Source organism: Athene noctua, chromosome 14 (genome assembly GCF_965140245.1).
Source record: "Athene noctua chromosome 14, bAthNoc1.hap1.1, whole genome shotgun sequence".
Lineage (NCBI taxonomy): Eukaryota > Metazoa > Chordata > Aves > Strigiformes > Strigidae > Athene > Athene noctua.
Genome location: NC_134050.1, coordinates 17,015,860 through 17,032,567, shown reverse-complemented (window position 1 = coordinate 17,032,567; position 16,708 = coordinate 17,015,860). Strand labels below are relative to the sequence as shown.

The window sequence follows — 16,708 nt, the reverse complement described above, 5'->3', positions numbered from 1 at the left end:
GCAAATGATTCTTTTTAAATTCTGTTTTCAGTTCATACACATGTACATGAAGAGGGAGATATATTTGTTTGAAGACCTTCCAGATTATTTTATCTTTATAGATATACTTACAGTTCGGTTTTTGGGATACACGAGTATGTAGATGTTGCATCCAGCTACCACAAGGTTATTTGGATTGTTTAGCAGGCAGCAACTCAAATCTTTAAAAGTTGGGGGTTTTTTTTAATATTTTTTTAAAAATAAATTAATGTAAGTGAAGAAACATATTATACAGGACTTGGGGGGGAGGATGGGACAAACGGACTCCACAAAACCCCCCAAGCTGGATTTCTAGAGTAACTGTGTATAAAAGCTGTGCATGGCTGAATATGCAGAAATTTGATAGTGAGGGGTTTTTTTGTGGAAATGAAGCTGGGAAGGATGGCTGGAGGTTTGTTAGACATAGGAGGAGGTTATGTGGACACCTCTTTTTACTGTGTAATGTACGCAAAGCTAACACAGGTCAGATAAAATCCTGGATTTTTATAGCCTTCTTGAAAGGTGGGGAAGGTCAACATAATAGTGTGCTGTGTTCCCAGACTGAATCGCAACTACTTACATTACACATTCACGTGTTAGTGAAGCATTTACTGCAGACTGTTATATTTATTGCCTGGATGGAGATGCTCTTTCACCCCACTCATCTTCCTCATTTTTCCCACAGGCTGCGAGAACACCACCGCGCTGCAATTAAGGTGATTCGTAGGATGCAGTATTTTGTGGCAAAGAAAAAGTTTCAGGTGAGTTGTGAATAGAAAGCTCCTTTTCAAAATAAACCCTTTTATTCCCCTGATTCATTGTTTCTTTTAGAAACTTAAATGAATTGTGTTAGTCTCTCTTCAGTAATGGTGAGCTACACCCACCTTCCTCTCCCCCCTTCAATAGGGTGGTTGTTTAACAGCAGGGTAGTCAACTGTGGATGCACTGGAAATAGGCTAAACTCCTGAAATGCAGTCTGAATTAAAATGTTATTTTCTGCTAATGGACTTGACCCTTAACCCTGTGTTATCGCTGTCTCTTTCTTGCAGTGCAAACATTCTCATATGTCTCCATTAATTCTGAGCTGTACAGTTGTGCTGAGTCAGTAGGATTAGAGATTAAAATACGACCTCAGCCTTCTTTCTGTCTCTTATTCAATGATAATGAAGTCCTGATAAGAAACCAGGGTGGAAATTTGTTAGCGTATTCGAAGGCTTCTCCTTCCTTTTCCCTTCTCCCCTCTGCATAGGTAGAAGACCTCCTTCCCAGCTGGTGAGCTATCAGTTCTCTTTACTCCTCGAGCCCTCACTGACATACGTTTCCTGTGTGCTGCTTCACTTGCTGTGATATTGCAAAACCGTAAACATTTAACATTAGCTAAGTAACCTTGTTGCCTGATCTGAATAAAAAAATCCTGACTGCAAAATTTTTAAGAATGTGGTTTCTAAACTAGTTTCATTAATCCAGTTAAAACATGTGTCAACAGCCTTCAGCTTGATTTAAACCAGGTGAATATATATATATGTAAGGAATACGTTACTTTGCTTAAAATTAATTAATAAGCAACAATCTCTGGAAAACAGGCTTCACAACTGAAAATGCAAAGAGAGGGGCTTAACTCCCCACATCTATTTTCATATACAGCCTCACCAGAACTGTTTACAATAGACTGAAGAGCTTTCCTGCCTTTAATCTAGACACCCCCCCATAAAGAGATGGTGTCCTTTTCCCTTCAGATTTGAAGGGCGCGAAGTTTAGGATCAAAAAGATGATGATGACAATGATGGCCACCAACAGTCCAGGAGATTAGTGTTTCTGTAAGGCGATGCTTGCTGCAATTTCAAAACCATGATTCTGACTTTGTCACTGAAATTTAGAAGCACTGCCTGAATTCTTTAGCAATTTCTGTTTTGATATTTTTAGTTTTACTAAAATTCATGAGCTAATTTATGGTTAACATTGCCTGAGCTTTTCAGAAATTTGTTTCAGGTATAATGTATTCAGACTGTCACCATTCAGGCTGAAATCTCCCATGTCCAGCATTTTCTTGGAAAAGAGTGCTTTCAGAAAGTTTCTGCTAGCACATTTCACCTGTTATTTTTACTGAACTAAAATTAGAAAGGCACAATGTCTGGACTACTTGAAAATAATTTTAATAGTCATTTTGTTGAGAATCTCCTTAACACTTGCTGGGCAGCACTTGTAACTTGGCAAGGGATGTGGCCCATTCCAGTGATGTGTCCACTACTGTTCTGTGAAAAACTGCCTAAGTGTGGCCAGTTCCATTTAATTTTAATTTATTCTCATTCTAAAATCTGATTGTGATCCTTTGCTCCATCGTAATTACTGAATCATTGCTCTCATAAATTTAGATCATGAAGTATTTTCCATGGTATTAACTAAACTGCTTAGAAACAAGAAATCTACACATTATATATCTACCTCCCAAGTGGTATTTGTCAAAAACAGATTTTGAAAATGCCTGAACACTGTGTGCAACATTATCCACCTGGCAAATAAATGAAACTCCCCTGCGGCAGATGATTTGATAGAAGCTGAAAAGCATTTGACTGAATAGAATGGGACTATTCAGTTCATACTTAAACTTGTTTGTACTCAGTGTCCCAGTTGCTAATCTGGCTTCTCAGTTGTACTCTCACTTTCACATCTGCAAAAGACCTGGTCTTGGCCATCTACAAAATCCCTTAACAAGGTTGCCTCTCATCCTTCCTTAGTAGTCTTTCTTCTTCCTGTGCTATCAATATTAGCTGTTACTAAAGAACTAAAAATGTCAGTTAGGCTGAGGTGAAACGTATCTCAAATCACTTCTACGTACAAATGATTTTTCTGTCAGAAGCTGAATCAAACAAATGCTGTTTCTGTCAGAAGCAGAATCTCCCAATAGGAATGTATTGGGGATATCTGATACTTCTCCATAATTTCTGAATACAAGGTTATGACCAGGTTTAAAAATTTGTAGAGCACTAAAGGTAGAGTTTTCAAAAGCACCTAAGTAACTTAATGCACAAAGTCACCTTGAAATTCAAGCCACAAGGTGCTTTTGAAAATCTCTCCTGTAATTAAGAGATAACCACTATCATTATTCTTTCCTCAAAAGTATGTTGTAAATCTGCTTTGTTCTATTGTATGCACCTAAAATAGTCATAAGAAATTAAAAAGTTTAAACATATGCCAAGTAATGACGTTACAGTTTCTAACAACCAGTCCAATGCAATATCTGAAATTAAAGTAAAGCAGAAGATGTATTTTAAAAATGTATCTTTCAGCACTTAAGAGATCTGCATTGCTCTTTTCTGGTAGATACTTGCCTTTTAAGATTTTTTTGTTTATGTGAAATGTATCTTCCAAAAAAGAAAATTCAGATTATTTTTTTTCTATAACTAATGAAAAAACCCTAAATTTCCTTTGAAGTCCATTGGACTATGATTCATGCTTCAAATTAGATGGAACGTAAGTAATTGCAAGGCCAGCACTTAAAAGGAGTATTTTTTTAGAGATCCCTCAAGCTTTTGAGGAGGGGAAGCATAGGAAGAAGGAGAGGAAGAGGAAGGTTTTACAAAATAGGTCCCAGCATGAACCCAGCATGGTTCTTAAACTATACCAGCTGTTTGCAGGATACACCTGTATGCCTAAATTTGCCTAGATACATTTTTTTAAGAGCTCAATTAATAACAGGGGGTGATGGCACCACAAGGACAAAAGTCGGTTAGAAAGCAGAGCCTTCCTGTTAAAAAAATTAAAGAAAATAAATAAAGAGAAGCTAAACAGGGATACAAAGAAATTTTAAAAGACTTGAAAAGCAATTCTTTGTGAGACATCACACTTGGACATCATTTCCTCTTTAAAAGGAGAGAAATTTCTGTTCTGTTTTAAAGTCCAGGTTTGAATATAGTCCATACGATCATGTCCATGTAAGAACCCAGCATAATATTATAAAGAATTAATACCTTTTTTATGAATGTGTTTATGCTCTTGTAAAGTCTGTAAGACTGTTTCAAGTGGTGTAGGAAATTCATATTCGACTAGTAGTCAGTTCAAGTCCTGTGCGTCTGTTAAGGTGAATGGCTCATGGTTAAGGAAGGATTCTATATAGTGAAAACAGTACTTAGAAATTAATGGTTTTATAGGCTTTGTTCACCCCACCTACCAAAAATGAATTTCACGTATTAATCAGATGTCTTTGGCATAGTCTAACCTTACAACTGCATTTCAGAAAAGAAATTACCATGTTTGATTATTCCATTAATGAGTAAATAACCTCTGTCTTCCAATTAAGAAAGTTTCTAAATGTCTTAAGACTTACACACATGGATGCAACTGTGATATCCATCACAGATCCAGAGACCAGGGATTTTATCTTATTTCCCACTGTCACTTTAAAATCTCTTATTTCTCTTTCCATGTCAATTCTTCCTGTTGAGTAAATCAGTTCCCTTCTAAAATATGTTTTTAACTTGTGTTATGTTTTTCACCATGGCAAATATTCTATACATAGCATAAACTCAAAATACAGGTTGCAGTTCCACTGATGACATGAGTAACTGTTGCCTGGTTTGTTACAATTTCACTGGAAAATCTTGCATTTATAGTCTTATAATTCATCATTTTACGTAACTCATTTGTCATGGTATGAATCATGAATTGTGTGTGTGATCTTTTCTAATCTCCACACTGGTGTGTACCAAACAATGTAGTTCAGAGTGTCCTGTGCTACAAAGGATGTTCTACCCATTTTATTTGACTGTTACTTGGTTACATTTCCCAGAATTTCCCCTTGCACAGATTCCCCTCTTCCTTTCCCGGGTCTGCCTCCCTGCACGTGCAGTTACTAAGGAACAGCAATGGCCAGTGGTGCACATTTAATATTTGGCATTGGCTTTTGTGCCTTTTGCAAACTTTTGTAGACGATGGGGGAAATTTTAACTCATTTAAGGAGATTTTTGCCATGAATATTGGTTAATTAGCCGAGGGACAAAATTAAAGAAGAGAAGTAGGTAAGGAAGGCTTTGGGGCTGGCTTCTACTTTTGTTTCTTCAATACTGATCCATTGCTGCTGCAGGCTTTTTCCTTTTACAAACCTAACATGTTGTCAACATCAAGAGGATTTTCTCTTGAAAGACCAGCTTTCAGTATGAAGTAACTACAGAAAAATCGGCACTGACTACTAAATACCTTATCCTACTCAGAAATTGAGCTTCATTCATAAATTCTATTTACTCCAGGTTTTCAGTTCTTGTTTTAAAGAGAAAGAAAGAGCCTAGTAAATGAAAAACAGGCATGGTCGTACCTACTTTTTCTACTTCAGACACCTGCATCAGAGTACAAGGTCGGCAGGAGAAAGCTTTGCGTCTTTGTTCTTACTGAGCAGCTTTTCTGAGCCTGGAGTTTTCAAGCTGATCTTGCAGATTTCTCTCTTGCATGTTTACAGTACAAAAATAATCCAAGAATCCATTTTTTTTATATCATCATGTTTACCATGCTAGTCCATGGAAAGACTTACGGGCTCATGCCATTGTTTAATCATATTTCTTTCTTTGTGGATGTTACTTATGATTTATTTGTGTGTGAGCAGTCAGTGTTGTTGGGAATTTTTCTGTGTGCTCTTTGGTTAGATTGAAGCAATTCCCATTCCTGTTTAGCCTTCCGTTAGAGAGTATCTCACATTCACCCAAGGTTTGCAGTTGGATTTGGGGAATCTGACAGACTGAAATATTATTTGTTTGATGAAATGGTATTATTAATGATTATTAAAATAATGATTCCTGAAATGTGGGAGCTGTCTCCCAGGCAGGTGCAGGGGATGGCATGAAGGTGCAACAGCCTGGTTTTTATATTGTATCCTGTTTTCATTTGGCTTAAAAAAGAAGGTATTTGTATCATGGGATTGAGGAAAACCTGCAGCATAAGGTTAAGCAGTGCAGAAACATTTCCTGCTTTTGAGGTACAGATGACAAAATATTCCTGATATCTCAAACGGGATACAAATTCTGGTACGTTAGAAGCTAGCACTGTAAACTCTTTTCCTTGTTCCCAAAAGATGAAAGAAAGGAAAAGTTGTAACTTAGGGTTACAAGGTTTTTACCAAACTTTGAAAATTATCTAGAACAAATGAGACAAATATAGAATCATAGAATGGTTTGGAAGAGACCTTTAAAGGTCATCTAGTCCAACCCCCCTGCTGTGAGCAGGGACATCTTCAGCTAGAACAAGTTGCTCAAAGCCCGGTCCAACCTGGCCTTGAATGTTTCCAGGAATGAGACATCTGCAACCTCTCTGGACAACCTGTTCCAGTGCTTCACCACCCTCATCATAAAACAGTTGTTCCTTATATCTGTCTGAATCTACCCTCCTTTAGTTTAAAACTGTGGGAGTGTCAGCTCTGTGCAGCTGTGGGAGATTCACTATGTTAAGAATTAAATCCTGTGTTACTGGTAAATAATTAAGAGGCAAGTCGGCATTGGCCTGTCAGCCCTGCACAGCTGTGGGAGATTCAATACTTAAGAGCCAAATCGACATTAGTAAAGGAGCTCGGGTTGGGGAGCACAGTGAAGATGGCAAGCTCTGCTTAAGAGAATGCTGCTTGGTGAGCCAGGCAGGAGCTCTGTCCTGTGCTGGCTTGGAGAAGCACCAGCTCTGCTCTGCACCGGCCTGGAGAAGTAGTAAGTCTTGGAGGAGAAGCAAGCCTTGGAAGAAAGATAGGTCAGCTCAGAGAAAGTATGGAACTGTTTTGGGGAGAGAGGGTTGATGACTGTTTAGCTGCTGAGTTTATCATGAAGTAAGAGCTAAGGTAGCAAGAGCGTATGTATGAAGCATTGTAATAATAAAGGGCTTTCCTTCTGCCCCTCAGTGGAGAGTCTGCGCCTCAACTGCCACATAAGACCATTACTCCCTGTCTTATTGCTACAGGCCCTACTAAAAAGTCTCTCCTCATCTTCCTTATAAACCCCCTTATGCCTTGTAAGGCTGTTCTAAGGTCTCCCCAGAGCCTTATCTTCTCCAGCTGAACCCCCCCAACTCTCTCAGCCTGTCCTCACAGGGGGGTGCTCCAGCCCCCTCGAGCATCTTCATGGCCTCCTCTGGGCCTGCACAAGCAGGTCCGTGTCCTTCTGATGTTGGGCCCCTAGAGCTGGACACAGCACTGCGGGGAGAGGGTCTCCAAGAGTAGAGGAGGAGAATCCCCTCCCTTGACCTGCTTGGCTTATCATTTATTGTTACAGTACTGTTTGAGTGATTTGATTAGCATCTTTAAGAAAAAATTTTCTACGAAATGGTAAATTCAAGTGTTACTGTCCAGTCTAATGTGTGAAGTTTACACCCTACTCTTCTCCTCTACTGTTTCCTCTTTTCTGTTGTGTTAGAACTTCGTTGCTGCTTCTCATATGTATCTCTAGCACTGATTGGACTCTGGTTTCTGGATGTAGAATTAAGATATTTTTAATTTGTGACTGCACTTTGACAAGTTCATTCACTTGCTTCCCAGTTAGTCTTGGTTAAAATTATGGTCTTTAATACTTCACAAAAGTGTTTTAATTACTAATAGATCAGATTAAGGCTTTCCTACGTATGAAGTGCAAATTACAGACACAGAGCTTCCTCCCTCATCATTCCTTGCACCAATATTTTCCCAGTAGATATGAAAGCTCAGCCAGTCTTTCTGGAAGATGAGATCAGTCATGCACCTTCAGCCAGGATTCTGCTTTAACCTTCCCATGGGAAGAGCTGAACTGAGAACTCCAGCTGTCTTGCTGCTGACTGAGAATGAGGGCTTGCATGTCTGGTGGCTGAGGAGTATGAACCTTGTTTCCAGAAGAAACTAGAGTGATCACAAACTTCTGAGCAAAGTGCCAGATATACTTTTTTGGTCTCAAGTTTGGTGGATAATCTCTTGAAAGGCAGGTAGACCTGCAGTAACTAAAAGATGGATGAAATCATAACTGTCATAATTATTCCACAAAAAATGTATGATCGTGGCAACAATCAAAATATCTCAAATGTTTAAGCAGTGTTAAAAGAACTTACTGTCCACTCTTGAAAAAAATCTACATTGCTGTAGACCATTCCTACATCCTTGTGGCTTAAAGGCATGTTTTCTGCTTTCTATTTTACAGCAAGCTAGAAAACCCTATGATGTCCGAGATGTTATTGAGCAATATTCACAGGGCCACCTCAACCTGATGGTGCGAATCAAGGAGTTACAGAGGAGGTATGTCGATAAAGTTCAGTGTCCATATCCGTAAACACCGGCACAGGGATGTCTGTAAATGTCTGTCAGTGATTGGGGCTGGGGATCAAAAACTGACAGGGTTTGCACAGGTGCTGTATTGGTAGGACTGTGCAAAGTTAGGGAATAGAAAATGACATTCAAGTGAAGTTTTCTTTTCAGGAAGAGGAAGGAAAAGGCAAAGGGCTTAAAAATCTGATGATCAGGACTTAAAATTTTCATTATATTTACATGTATTGCCTCAGGCCCTGCCAGCTTTGACTATACACTGTAATCCCTGTATGTTAGGGACTGTATTATACTACAGTGTGAAATACTGTCGCCTGCTCTGGTAGAATTGCCTTTAGGAGCAAACTAAGAGATGACAGATAGATGCCACAAGAAGAACAAGGAAAAGAGGAAACAGTGCTGTTCACATGGGAAAGCGATGGGCACAGTAAAACTTTACAGTGACTAAAGAAGCTAAAGACCAATCCACATCTAATTATGTATTTTTATTATTATCTTCAAGCTATTCTTAGCCCAAAACAACAGCTTCACTTACAGTAGAAACCAGAACTATTTGAACTTCACTTTGCTTGTTTGTGAAGAGTTCTTGTTCCAGCTAGAGAAAGTGAAGATTCTGGTTCGGGCTGATATAAACTAAAAATTATTCTTTTTGTTTTATAGGTTGGACCAATCCATAGGGAAGCCATCTCTTTTTATTTCCGTCTCAGGTAAGTTAATATGAAGGATGTGTCTAAAGTTAAACCAATGAAGATATAATTAATGGAAAATACTTGTTAAAATACTTTTTATTTTGTTGCCAAACTTTTAAACAGTGCCAACCAGTGTGGTCTGAAGTTTAGGTATCCAGAATAATATTTAGTCATGAACACCTTTAAAATAGGGTTGTTCTTATTTAGATATTTAAAGCATCTACTTTCACTGAAGTTTTCAAAATATTGTCTCTAATCTCTCTGAGACTAACCATATTTTCATTAAAATGGTGTGCTGTGATTACAGAGTTTCTGTGAAATCAGTAATATTCACATAAATCTTTGATATCTTTGAAAAGATGATGGAAAAGGAGCACAAAGTACTAAGTTTATTTGCAACAAGTCTGGCAAATGAAAACTCTCCATTAATGTAATTTTCAAACTCACATTTCTTTATAGTTCATAGGGGGGAAAAAATAGATAAAATGTTACCAAATGCATTGTTCAGGTTGGCTGTAGAGCCTTTTGCATAGTGGCATATTGTTTTTAAATGGCAATTAAAACATTAACTAAATTGGGAACAGTTTTGTTCTCCCAGGTTAAAGTATAAAACTAAGGTTGAAAGTGCCTTAAACTTAAGGGCTATTAAAGCCATGGTGTGGGCTACTGCTATAAAAAGAAACAAAAAGCTGCTTTTAAGGAATAAAACTACCAGCTTGGCAAAGGTGTTCAGTTACACTACGTTGGTGGGCTAGTTAAACACACCCTGTTGTGGCTTGCTGCTATTTTGTTATACCACCATATATTAATTTGAAAATGTTTCTTGTTTCACAGAAAAAAACAAAGATCGAGGGAATAACACGATTGGTGCCAGGCTGAACAGAGTGGAGGACAAGGTAAGCCTCAGTTAGACTGGCAGTGAATGAGGACATGGTCTGTGATCGAACAGTGCTTGTTTCATAGGATGTGGGGGAAAATTCAGCTTAAAATAGAGTTAAATGCCTGGCTTTTCCTGGGGATGAAGCGTAATTTTTGTGGTAGATTGCATTTTTGGTTCTTTCTTGTCATTTTAACGGAATAAGAAAAAAACCAAACTTCAGTTGATTTCAGTCTCTTTGGGACTCGCTTGGGGTTTTGATTTTTTTAATTGTATATATTACACATGTTTCAATGTTTTACTTCCTTCCTCCGCAATAGATAAAAGACTCTGTTCCTTTAATACCTCAGTGCGTTACGGTCCCTAAGATTTCCCTTTGATCGTTGCTCTGTTGTTTATATAACTCCACCTACAATTCCTTGGAGAGAGCGATAGCAAACCTTGTTCTGTCCTGGTTCTCATTCCTTGTGACAAACGGAGTTTCTCCTTCCAAGTGACGTGAAGCCAGAAAAAAATCAGACTTGTTCTATACTCACAAATTAACAATTAAGTGCTTTGTAACCCTTTATTTCAGTGCTGGCTGTTCTTGAAAATTAGGTGACAGGTAGAGGCTATGTCATTGTTGAAAAATATATGTTTGTCTGTATTAAGGAAAGAAAGAGTGAAGAGAAATGCTGTGGATCCTTTACTGATCTCTTACAGTGATTTGATGAGGGAGTGGAAGAATTTCTTTACCTGAGTATTATTTCACTCATGTATCTGCACTGTTCATTCAATACTAAAGAATGGAAGTTTTTCCTGAGGAAAAGAGCTTTCAGAGTGCTTCTTCCACACCTGGAAGTATGTTATAACCTAATGAAGGATTTGTTCTGAAGAAATATCCAGCAAATAGTCTGAAAGCTAAAAGAGGGGTGAGCATCCCAAAGGATGTGAACTGAGCACCCCGATCTGTGCTCATTCACTTGTGACATAGCCAATCTTTATACATTTCTCCTGAAATACTCAAGATTAACTTGAATGATAGTACTCAGAACTGTACTTCAGTCTAAATGACATTTTAAAGGGAACAGGTGGTTTTTTGGTGACCAACAGAAAGGGTGAGGTAGAAGACAGGGAGGTACAGTGCATTTTGCACAAAGAAGAATCACTGTGCAGTGCTCACTCAGATCTGTGGTTGGCAAGTGTTTTTACACATGGAAGCCCTTTCCAGAAATTCTGGATTACATTTATTTATTTTCTCTCCGTAAGGTCAACTAAAAGTGTAGAACACTAAAAAATGCCTTGTGACTTATGACAAAGAGCAATGACTTTTCGGTTTGGACAAATAATTCTCAAATGACAGCTAAAATAGCTTCTCAGTGCTATGTGTAAAATCTCCAACGAGTCTGGGAAAGCTTTGGTGGGGTACTGGCTCAGAGATAAGCTGTTTTGGGGCTATTAATTACTCTTTTTTACATCCTTACAAATAAGTACACCGTGAATTTAGAGTGACTGTTGGTTTATGTCTTGTAATGGGACTGTAAAACACTCCCTGTTTAATTTTAGTATAGCTGGGTTAAAATTTAGCCTTGTTTTAAGTAACAGACCCTTCTTTCTTTGCAGTTGCATGAGGTCATCTGTGGTTTCAGAGTTGTATGTTATCTGCCCTATACAGCTAGTCCTATCTGCAGGAATTTTATCTGAAAGTAGCTGAAAGGCTAAAAATAGAGAATTTCGGTTGGACTCGGCAAACAGTGGTATACATGACAACACACTGGCAACACTGAAATCACATTTTTGCTGCAGCTGCAGATGGTGGCCAAAGCTGGTTTTTTTTAGTGTTTTTGCTTTCAGAGACTGGCCTTTGCTTTCCTGTAAAGTCCATGGTACGTGGTATGCTTTCAACATACAATTAAATCCTTCCTGAGCTGAGCACTGGATAGTGATATGAGCAAAGGATATCTGTATCAGCTTGTTTTTAAGGTGACTATATATTTTACACAGTTACATGCCATTTGGTTTATGAATTAGTTTTGAGTCTTGGACTGCTGAAGGAGAGATTTTCAGTGGTGCAAGCTGGTGTTAGCATCCAACCACCTTCTGTGCATTTGAAAAATCTCCTTTAAGTCGTTTTAAAATGAGTCATAGCCTTCTGAAATTATTTGGATGCTCCTGCTACAGCAAGAACTTACATGGTACTTCCCACACCACAGGAATAAGCTGAGTACTTCTATTAGATCTTTCTCGATGATAGTCAGTGTGCTCCTTGCAGCAGAAGGCTGGTGTGTACAGTTGTCAGAAAATCTGTTAAAGCAGAAAGAGAAGAAACCCTGAACTTTGATCTCTTAAACTTTTGGGTGCTTCTGCTTATGGGTGTCTGCTGTCAGCACAGGATCTGCTACTTGCACATCACAAAGGCAGAATCCAATTTTATGTATATTCCTACAGGCTTTTGTGGAGGTAGATTTTAACTCAAAGTGTTTACAAATAAAGATATTTCTGTCTTCAGGAGTATTTGATTTCTGGGACATCATGTCACTCTTGCAAAGCTTTTGTACTTGTGGCCCAAGTAAACATGTTCTAGAGAAAAATGTACGACCAGTGGTACAGAGGAGATGGCACATGAGGGACATTTTAAAAATAAAATGCTTAGAGTCAAAGAGCGGTGTATTGTCAGGAATTATGATACTTTACAGCATAAATCTGAATTTTCAAATATTGAAATCAGCAAAAAAATCGTGTTTCCTTCTTTTGAATTTAAGAACATGTTCATTTGAGGCGGAGGGTCCTGTAGAGTCTGTTCATCTTGTGCACTGAGTGAAACTTTGACCTTGTAATATATACAGTTAGTGATAGTGTAAAGATTGTTTCCTAATATGCAAAAGCCGAGGGGATGAATCATGCTTGCAGGAACCTTCCTGCAGATGCCTTCCCGTAGAATTTTGTAATTTTGGCAAGCAACTGAAAAGGTGATTTTGTAAATGTAAGTAGAAACTGCACAACCAGATAGGTCTTTGTGAGAAGAAATCACAATCCAACGTAATCACAGCATATTTTGAGTTTGCCATTGTTCTCTGTTGCTTATAAAGCTGAGGGTAGCAAATGCTCTGTCCTTCTAAAGGCGCAATGCTGTGGCTGAGGGCCGGCAGCGGCAGCACCCGCCGTGTCCCCCCCGCTCCCTCGGGACACCGGCCAGCAGTGGCCCAGAAGGCACGTTGCTGCAGTGGTGCCGCGCTCAGGCTGAGCTCACAAACCCCGCTGAGTAGCAATGGTCCAAGTGTGTGCATGGAGATACACCCCCTCGGAGAAGGGTGTTGAGCCAGATTACAGCAGCAAATCCATTTATTTGCGGTGACCAGCCTTCTCTCTTTTTATCCTGAAACATCTGTGCATGACTATACAGCCTACCCTCAAGAAACCTGGCCACTGCTGGCTTGGTACCAAAATCAAAATCAAACCCATTTTTTCCAGACAGGCCCAGCTGTGTGTGCACAGGGCCGTTAATCCGCGTGCAGAGAGCGCTACGTGCCACTGCTTTAATTCTGGGTGCGCCCAGCAGCTCCGTCCAGGAACAAGCCCACAGCGCACTCAAGCACTTGCATGTGCTACATCTCCTCTTTTCATTTCACCGCTTTAATTTTAGTTTGCTAAATTGTTAGAATAAATGAATCTGTTCTTTTTTTAACTTTTTGTCGACCATTAATTTAGATATAACAGGCGCAGTTTGCACTTTTTCAGATAATTAGCTGGCCTTGTTGCTTGGCTGCCCTAAGATAATTCAGTGTTAAATATAGGCACTGCATAAAAACGTCTAGAATATACAGTAAGGGCTAAAACTAGCAGTCCCTGGACTCTCAACAGGCTGTTGTGCCTATAGACCAAACTGCCCCAGATGTCAGTAACCCCTGCCTATGGACATCCCAGATTAGGATAACAGAACCCAGGTTTACAAAAAGTTTTAAAAACCATTCCGAGCAGTAGACACTATGCTGTATTCCCTGTTGCTTTAAAAATAGGACTTAACTTTCTGCAATGATTTGGACACTTCAAAGATTGCCTTTTAAAGAAGAGTTACAGCAATCCAAAGCAATTTTCTGGATGTCCCTTCTATATCCTCAGAAGTATTCCTCTATCTGACAGTACAGTATTAATATCAGTATTGCCAAGGTCACAACTAAAATCTTGCAATAGTCTTTTTCAGTTATACGGAACATCAGGAGTAATGCTGAAGTTGTAGAGGTTTAAATGGAGATTTCTGTTTATACAGAAGTACATAGTAGTGAGGCATGTGACATGACCACTTTTAATGTGAATCCAACAATTCTGCAAGGCAATATTCATTCCAAGCATATGCACATTTTGCATACTTACAGCTGAAAATGTAAACTCTTGTATTCTGACTAGCAGTAACCCAGAGAGCAACAGGCAGAACTTCAAACATGTGGTGCAGCACTGAACAGAGAATCATTTCAAGTTTTCAGATATACTTTGAAAGCAGATAGCACCACCTTTTAAATGAAATAAAACCAAATCTATCATGTGAAAGCATCTACCCTAAAATAGATGCGGTTGGCTGCTTGGTTGAAAATCTGAAATGATCTTCGAAACCAAAACTGAAAAGAAGTTCTCTTTGCACAGTTCATTTGAGTTCTGGTTATGGTGATTCGTTTTTCTGTCTTTCATCTACAGTGTCTTTGATTGTTGAATGTATAGATCCCATGTTCAGTAAATCTGCAAGGATATGATAAATACTTGATATGTTTTTCACTGTGAATACCAAGTATGGAACTTTTAAAGAGAAATAAGTGCAAAGGCTTTATTTGAGGTGGCTTTCAAAAAGTGGTGGAGACCTGTATGTTACAACATTTGTATACATGGTATGACATTTTCCTCTGGCTAATTAATTTTCTGTAATTGTTTCACCAGAGCACCGATTGTATCCATACGTGTATCAGGAACCCTGTTAAACACAGTCCAGATGAACAGAATGACCATTGATAAGTCTAGGTGCAGTTTCTGATTTTACTCTTGCTCTTTCCTGCTCTTGCTTTCTAGTCAACTAATAGTTCCCCATTGCAAAAATTTTCATATCTAACTTCTCTTGTTGATTTGCTCAAAAATATATGAACTTGAGTTATATATATTGCAGAGGAATGGCACTGTAAGATTAATTAATTTTCTATTTTATTGTATCAGAAGGTAAATTGTAATCATACCACTGCTAGTAATGAACTTCCAGCCCATCCAACGCAGAAAGGTTTAGGACATGCTCCAGACCCCGTTAAAGGTGGTAGGAGTCTTTCCTTTGACCTGGCAGACTGTGAAGCAGGCCTTTTCATCAAAACATTATGTAGCCTTGACAAGCCAACATTTCAGCCTTCCTTCGTCAGGGTAGGCAGAAGCATTAACATTTATCAAGCTTGTATGCTTGTATGCCTTTGAGAGGATTTTTTCTTTTGGTTGCTTCAATACAGTTTTGTCCAGTAACACACATGTGTTACATGACAGCATTTCTGTCATAAATGGAAGTATAGGTCTGTACATATATGTGTCTCGTTACCGGATGCTCCATGTGTACCATTTAACATTTTACTTGGAAAAGTATTATCTCATCTAACTCTTCCTAGGTTCACAAATACCAGGTTACATGTTGACAGCTTGTTCACCTAAAAGATTTCTTCATGTGTGGCCAGTCTTCCAATTTTGTGTGAAATACCTGCATTATCTAACATAGGATCAAACTTCGGTGGGCTTTTTGTCTATTTTTAATGGCATTCTGTAGCCTGTGGGAACAGTTACTGTGCTTCCTGGTGTAACATAGCAATTAGTGCAAACTGAAAAAAGGCCTTGACCAGTGATGGCCTTCTTGCACATCAGTATGCAATGGACAGGGATATGCGGCTTTTTTTTAATTGAATAATAATGCTGAAAAATTGATAGTAAAGACTGACAAAAAACCATCTGACTCTCTGGTCAGTGCTGGAAAGCACAGTTAGAGCCATGAGTCATCAGTTGGAAGAAACATCTTCGGAAAGTGTCTGGCACAGTAATATTGCACTTTGCAGGCTGAACATGCACTCAGGTATTAATATTGGCAGCTTCTGCAATAGCTGTGTGAGGATTTGCCTTCCTGATACCTAGAAACAGAACTAAAAAAACATGGGTTTGGATGGAAATTTTAAAAGATATGGGAAATCAATAAAAATCAAAGAACCACCGCCAAGCAGTTACTCATCTTGTATGTAGTTCTTGCAATAATGCAGAAGTAATAACCTGGGGGATGTGGAGGAATATTAAGAGGCATATGGAAGATTAAGTATCCCTATTAATTTAATCCTTAGTCTTTTTCCAGATGCTGAAGTACAAGCATACGGAAGCAATTTCGGTGCTGAACTTTGTGATGGAGGATGCCCATTTTCTAGAAATTGGACTACAACTAAGCACATCCTTCATCAATCTAGGTCATTAGGCAGCTTTACAGTTTTAATAGCTTTTCTCTCACCAATCTGATAATATTTCAGTGGGTAAACAATGAAAAAGTACAGCTTTTTATTTCCAGTATCCTATGCTTTCCATCTCCCCAGCTACAGTAAATAAAATTATCAGGCATACATGGTAAAAATGAAAACAAAAAATAATTACTTGTAGGATTCAGTGTTGCTAGAAGCTTTGGGAGCCAGAATAGAAGCAAACTGGAAGAGAGATTAGGCGAAGTCAAGGAGAAGGGTTCACTTGAGGATTATTAAACAGGATGTCTGTATGTAAACTCCAGTTTAGCAAGTACTTCAAACAGTAGTCAATGATGAGTTGGTAAAAAAAGGAAAAACAGTATTTTATGCATATGTACTTTCTTACAGTCTTTTTTAGGACTCTGCTATAACCCTTGCACCAGAA

The 16,708-nt window shown here is 38.6% G+C and overlaps 1 protein-coding gene across 3 annotated transcripts in view; it reads left to right on the top strand.

The window, feature by feature from the left end:
* Positions 1-16,708, top strand: part of KCNQ1 (potassium voltage-gated channel subfamily Q member 1) — a 361,692-nt gene that overhangs the window by 248,150 nt on the left and 96,834 nt on the right. For all 3 annotated transcript variants that reach the window (XM_074918270.1, XM_074918269.1, XM_074918268.1), the window contains 4 exons: positions 704-779; positions 8,148-8,242; positions 8,930-8,976; positions 9,793-9,854. In XM_074918270.1, coding sequence (XP_074774371.1) covers positions 704-779; positions 8,148-8,242; positions 8,930-8,976; positions 9,793-9,854 — 280 coding nt within the window. The remainder of the gene's footprint in view (positions 1-703; positions 780-8,147; positions 8,243-8,929; positions 8,977-9,792; positions 9,855-16,708) is intronic.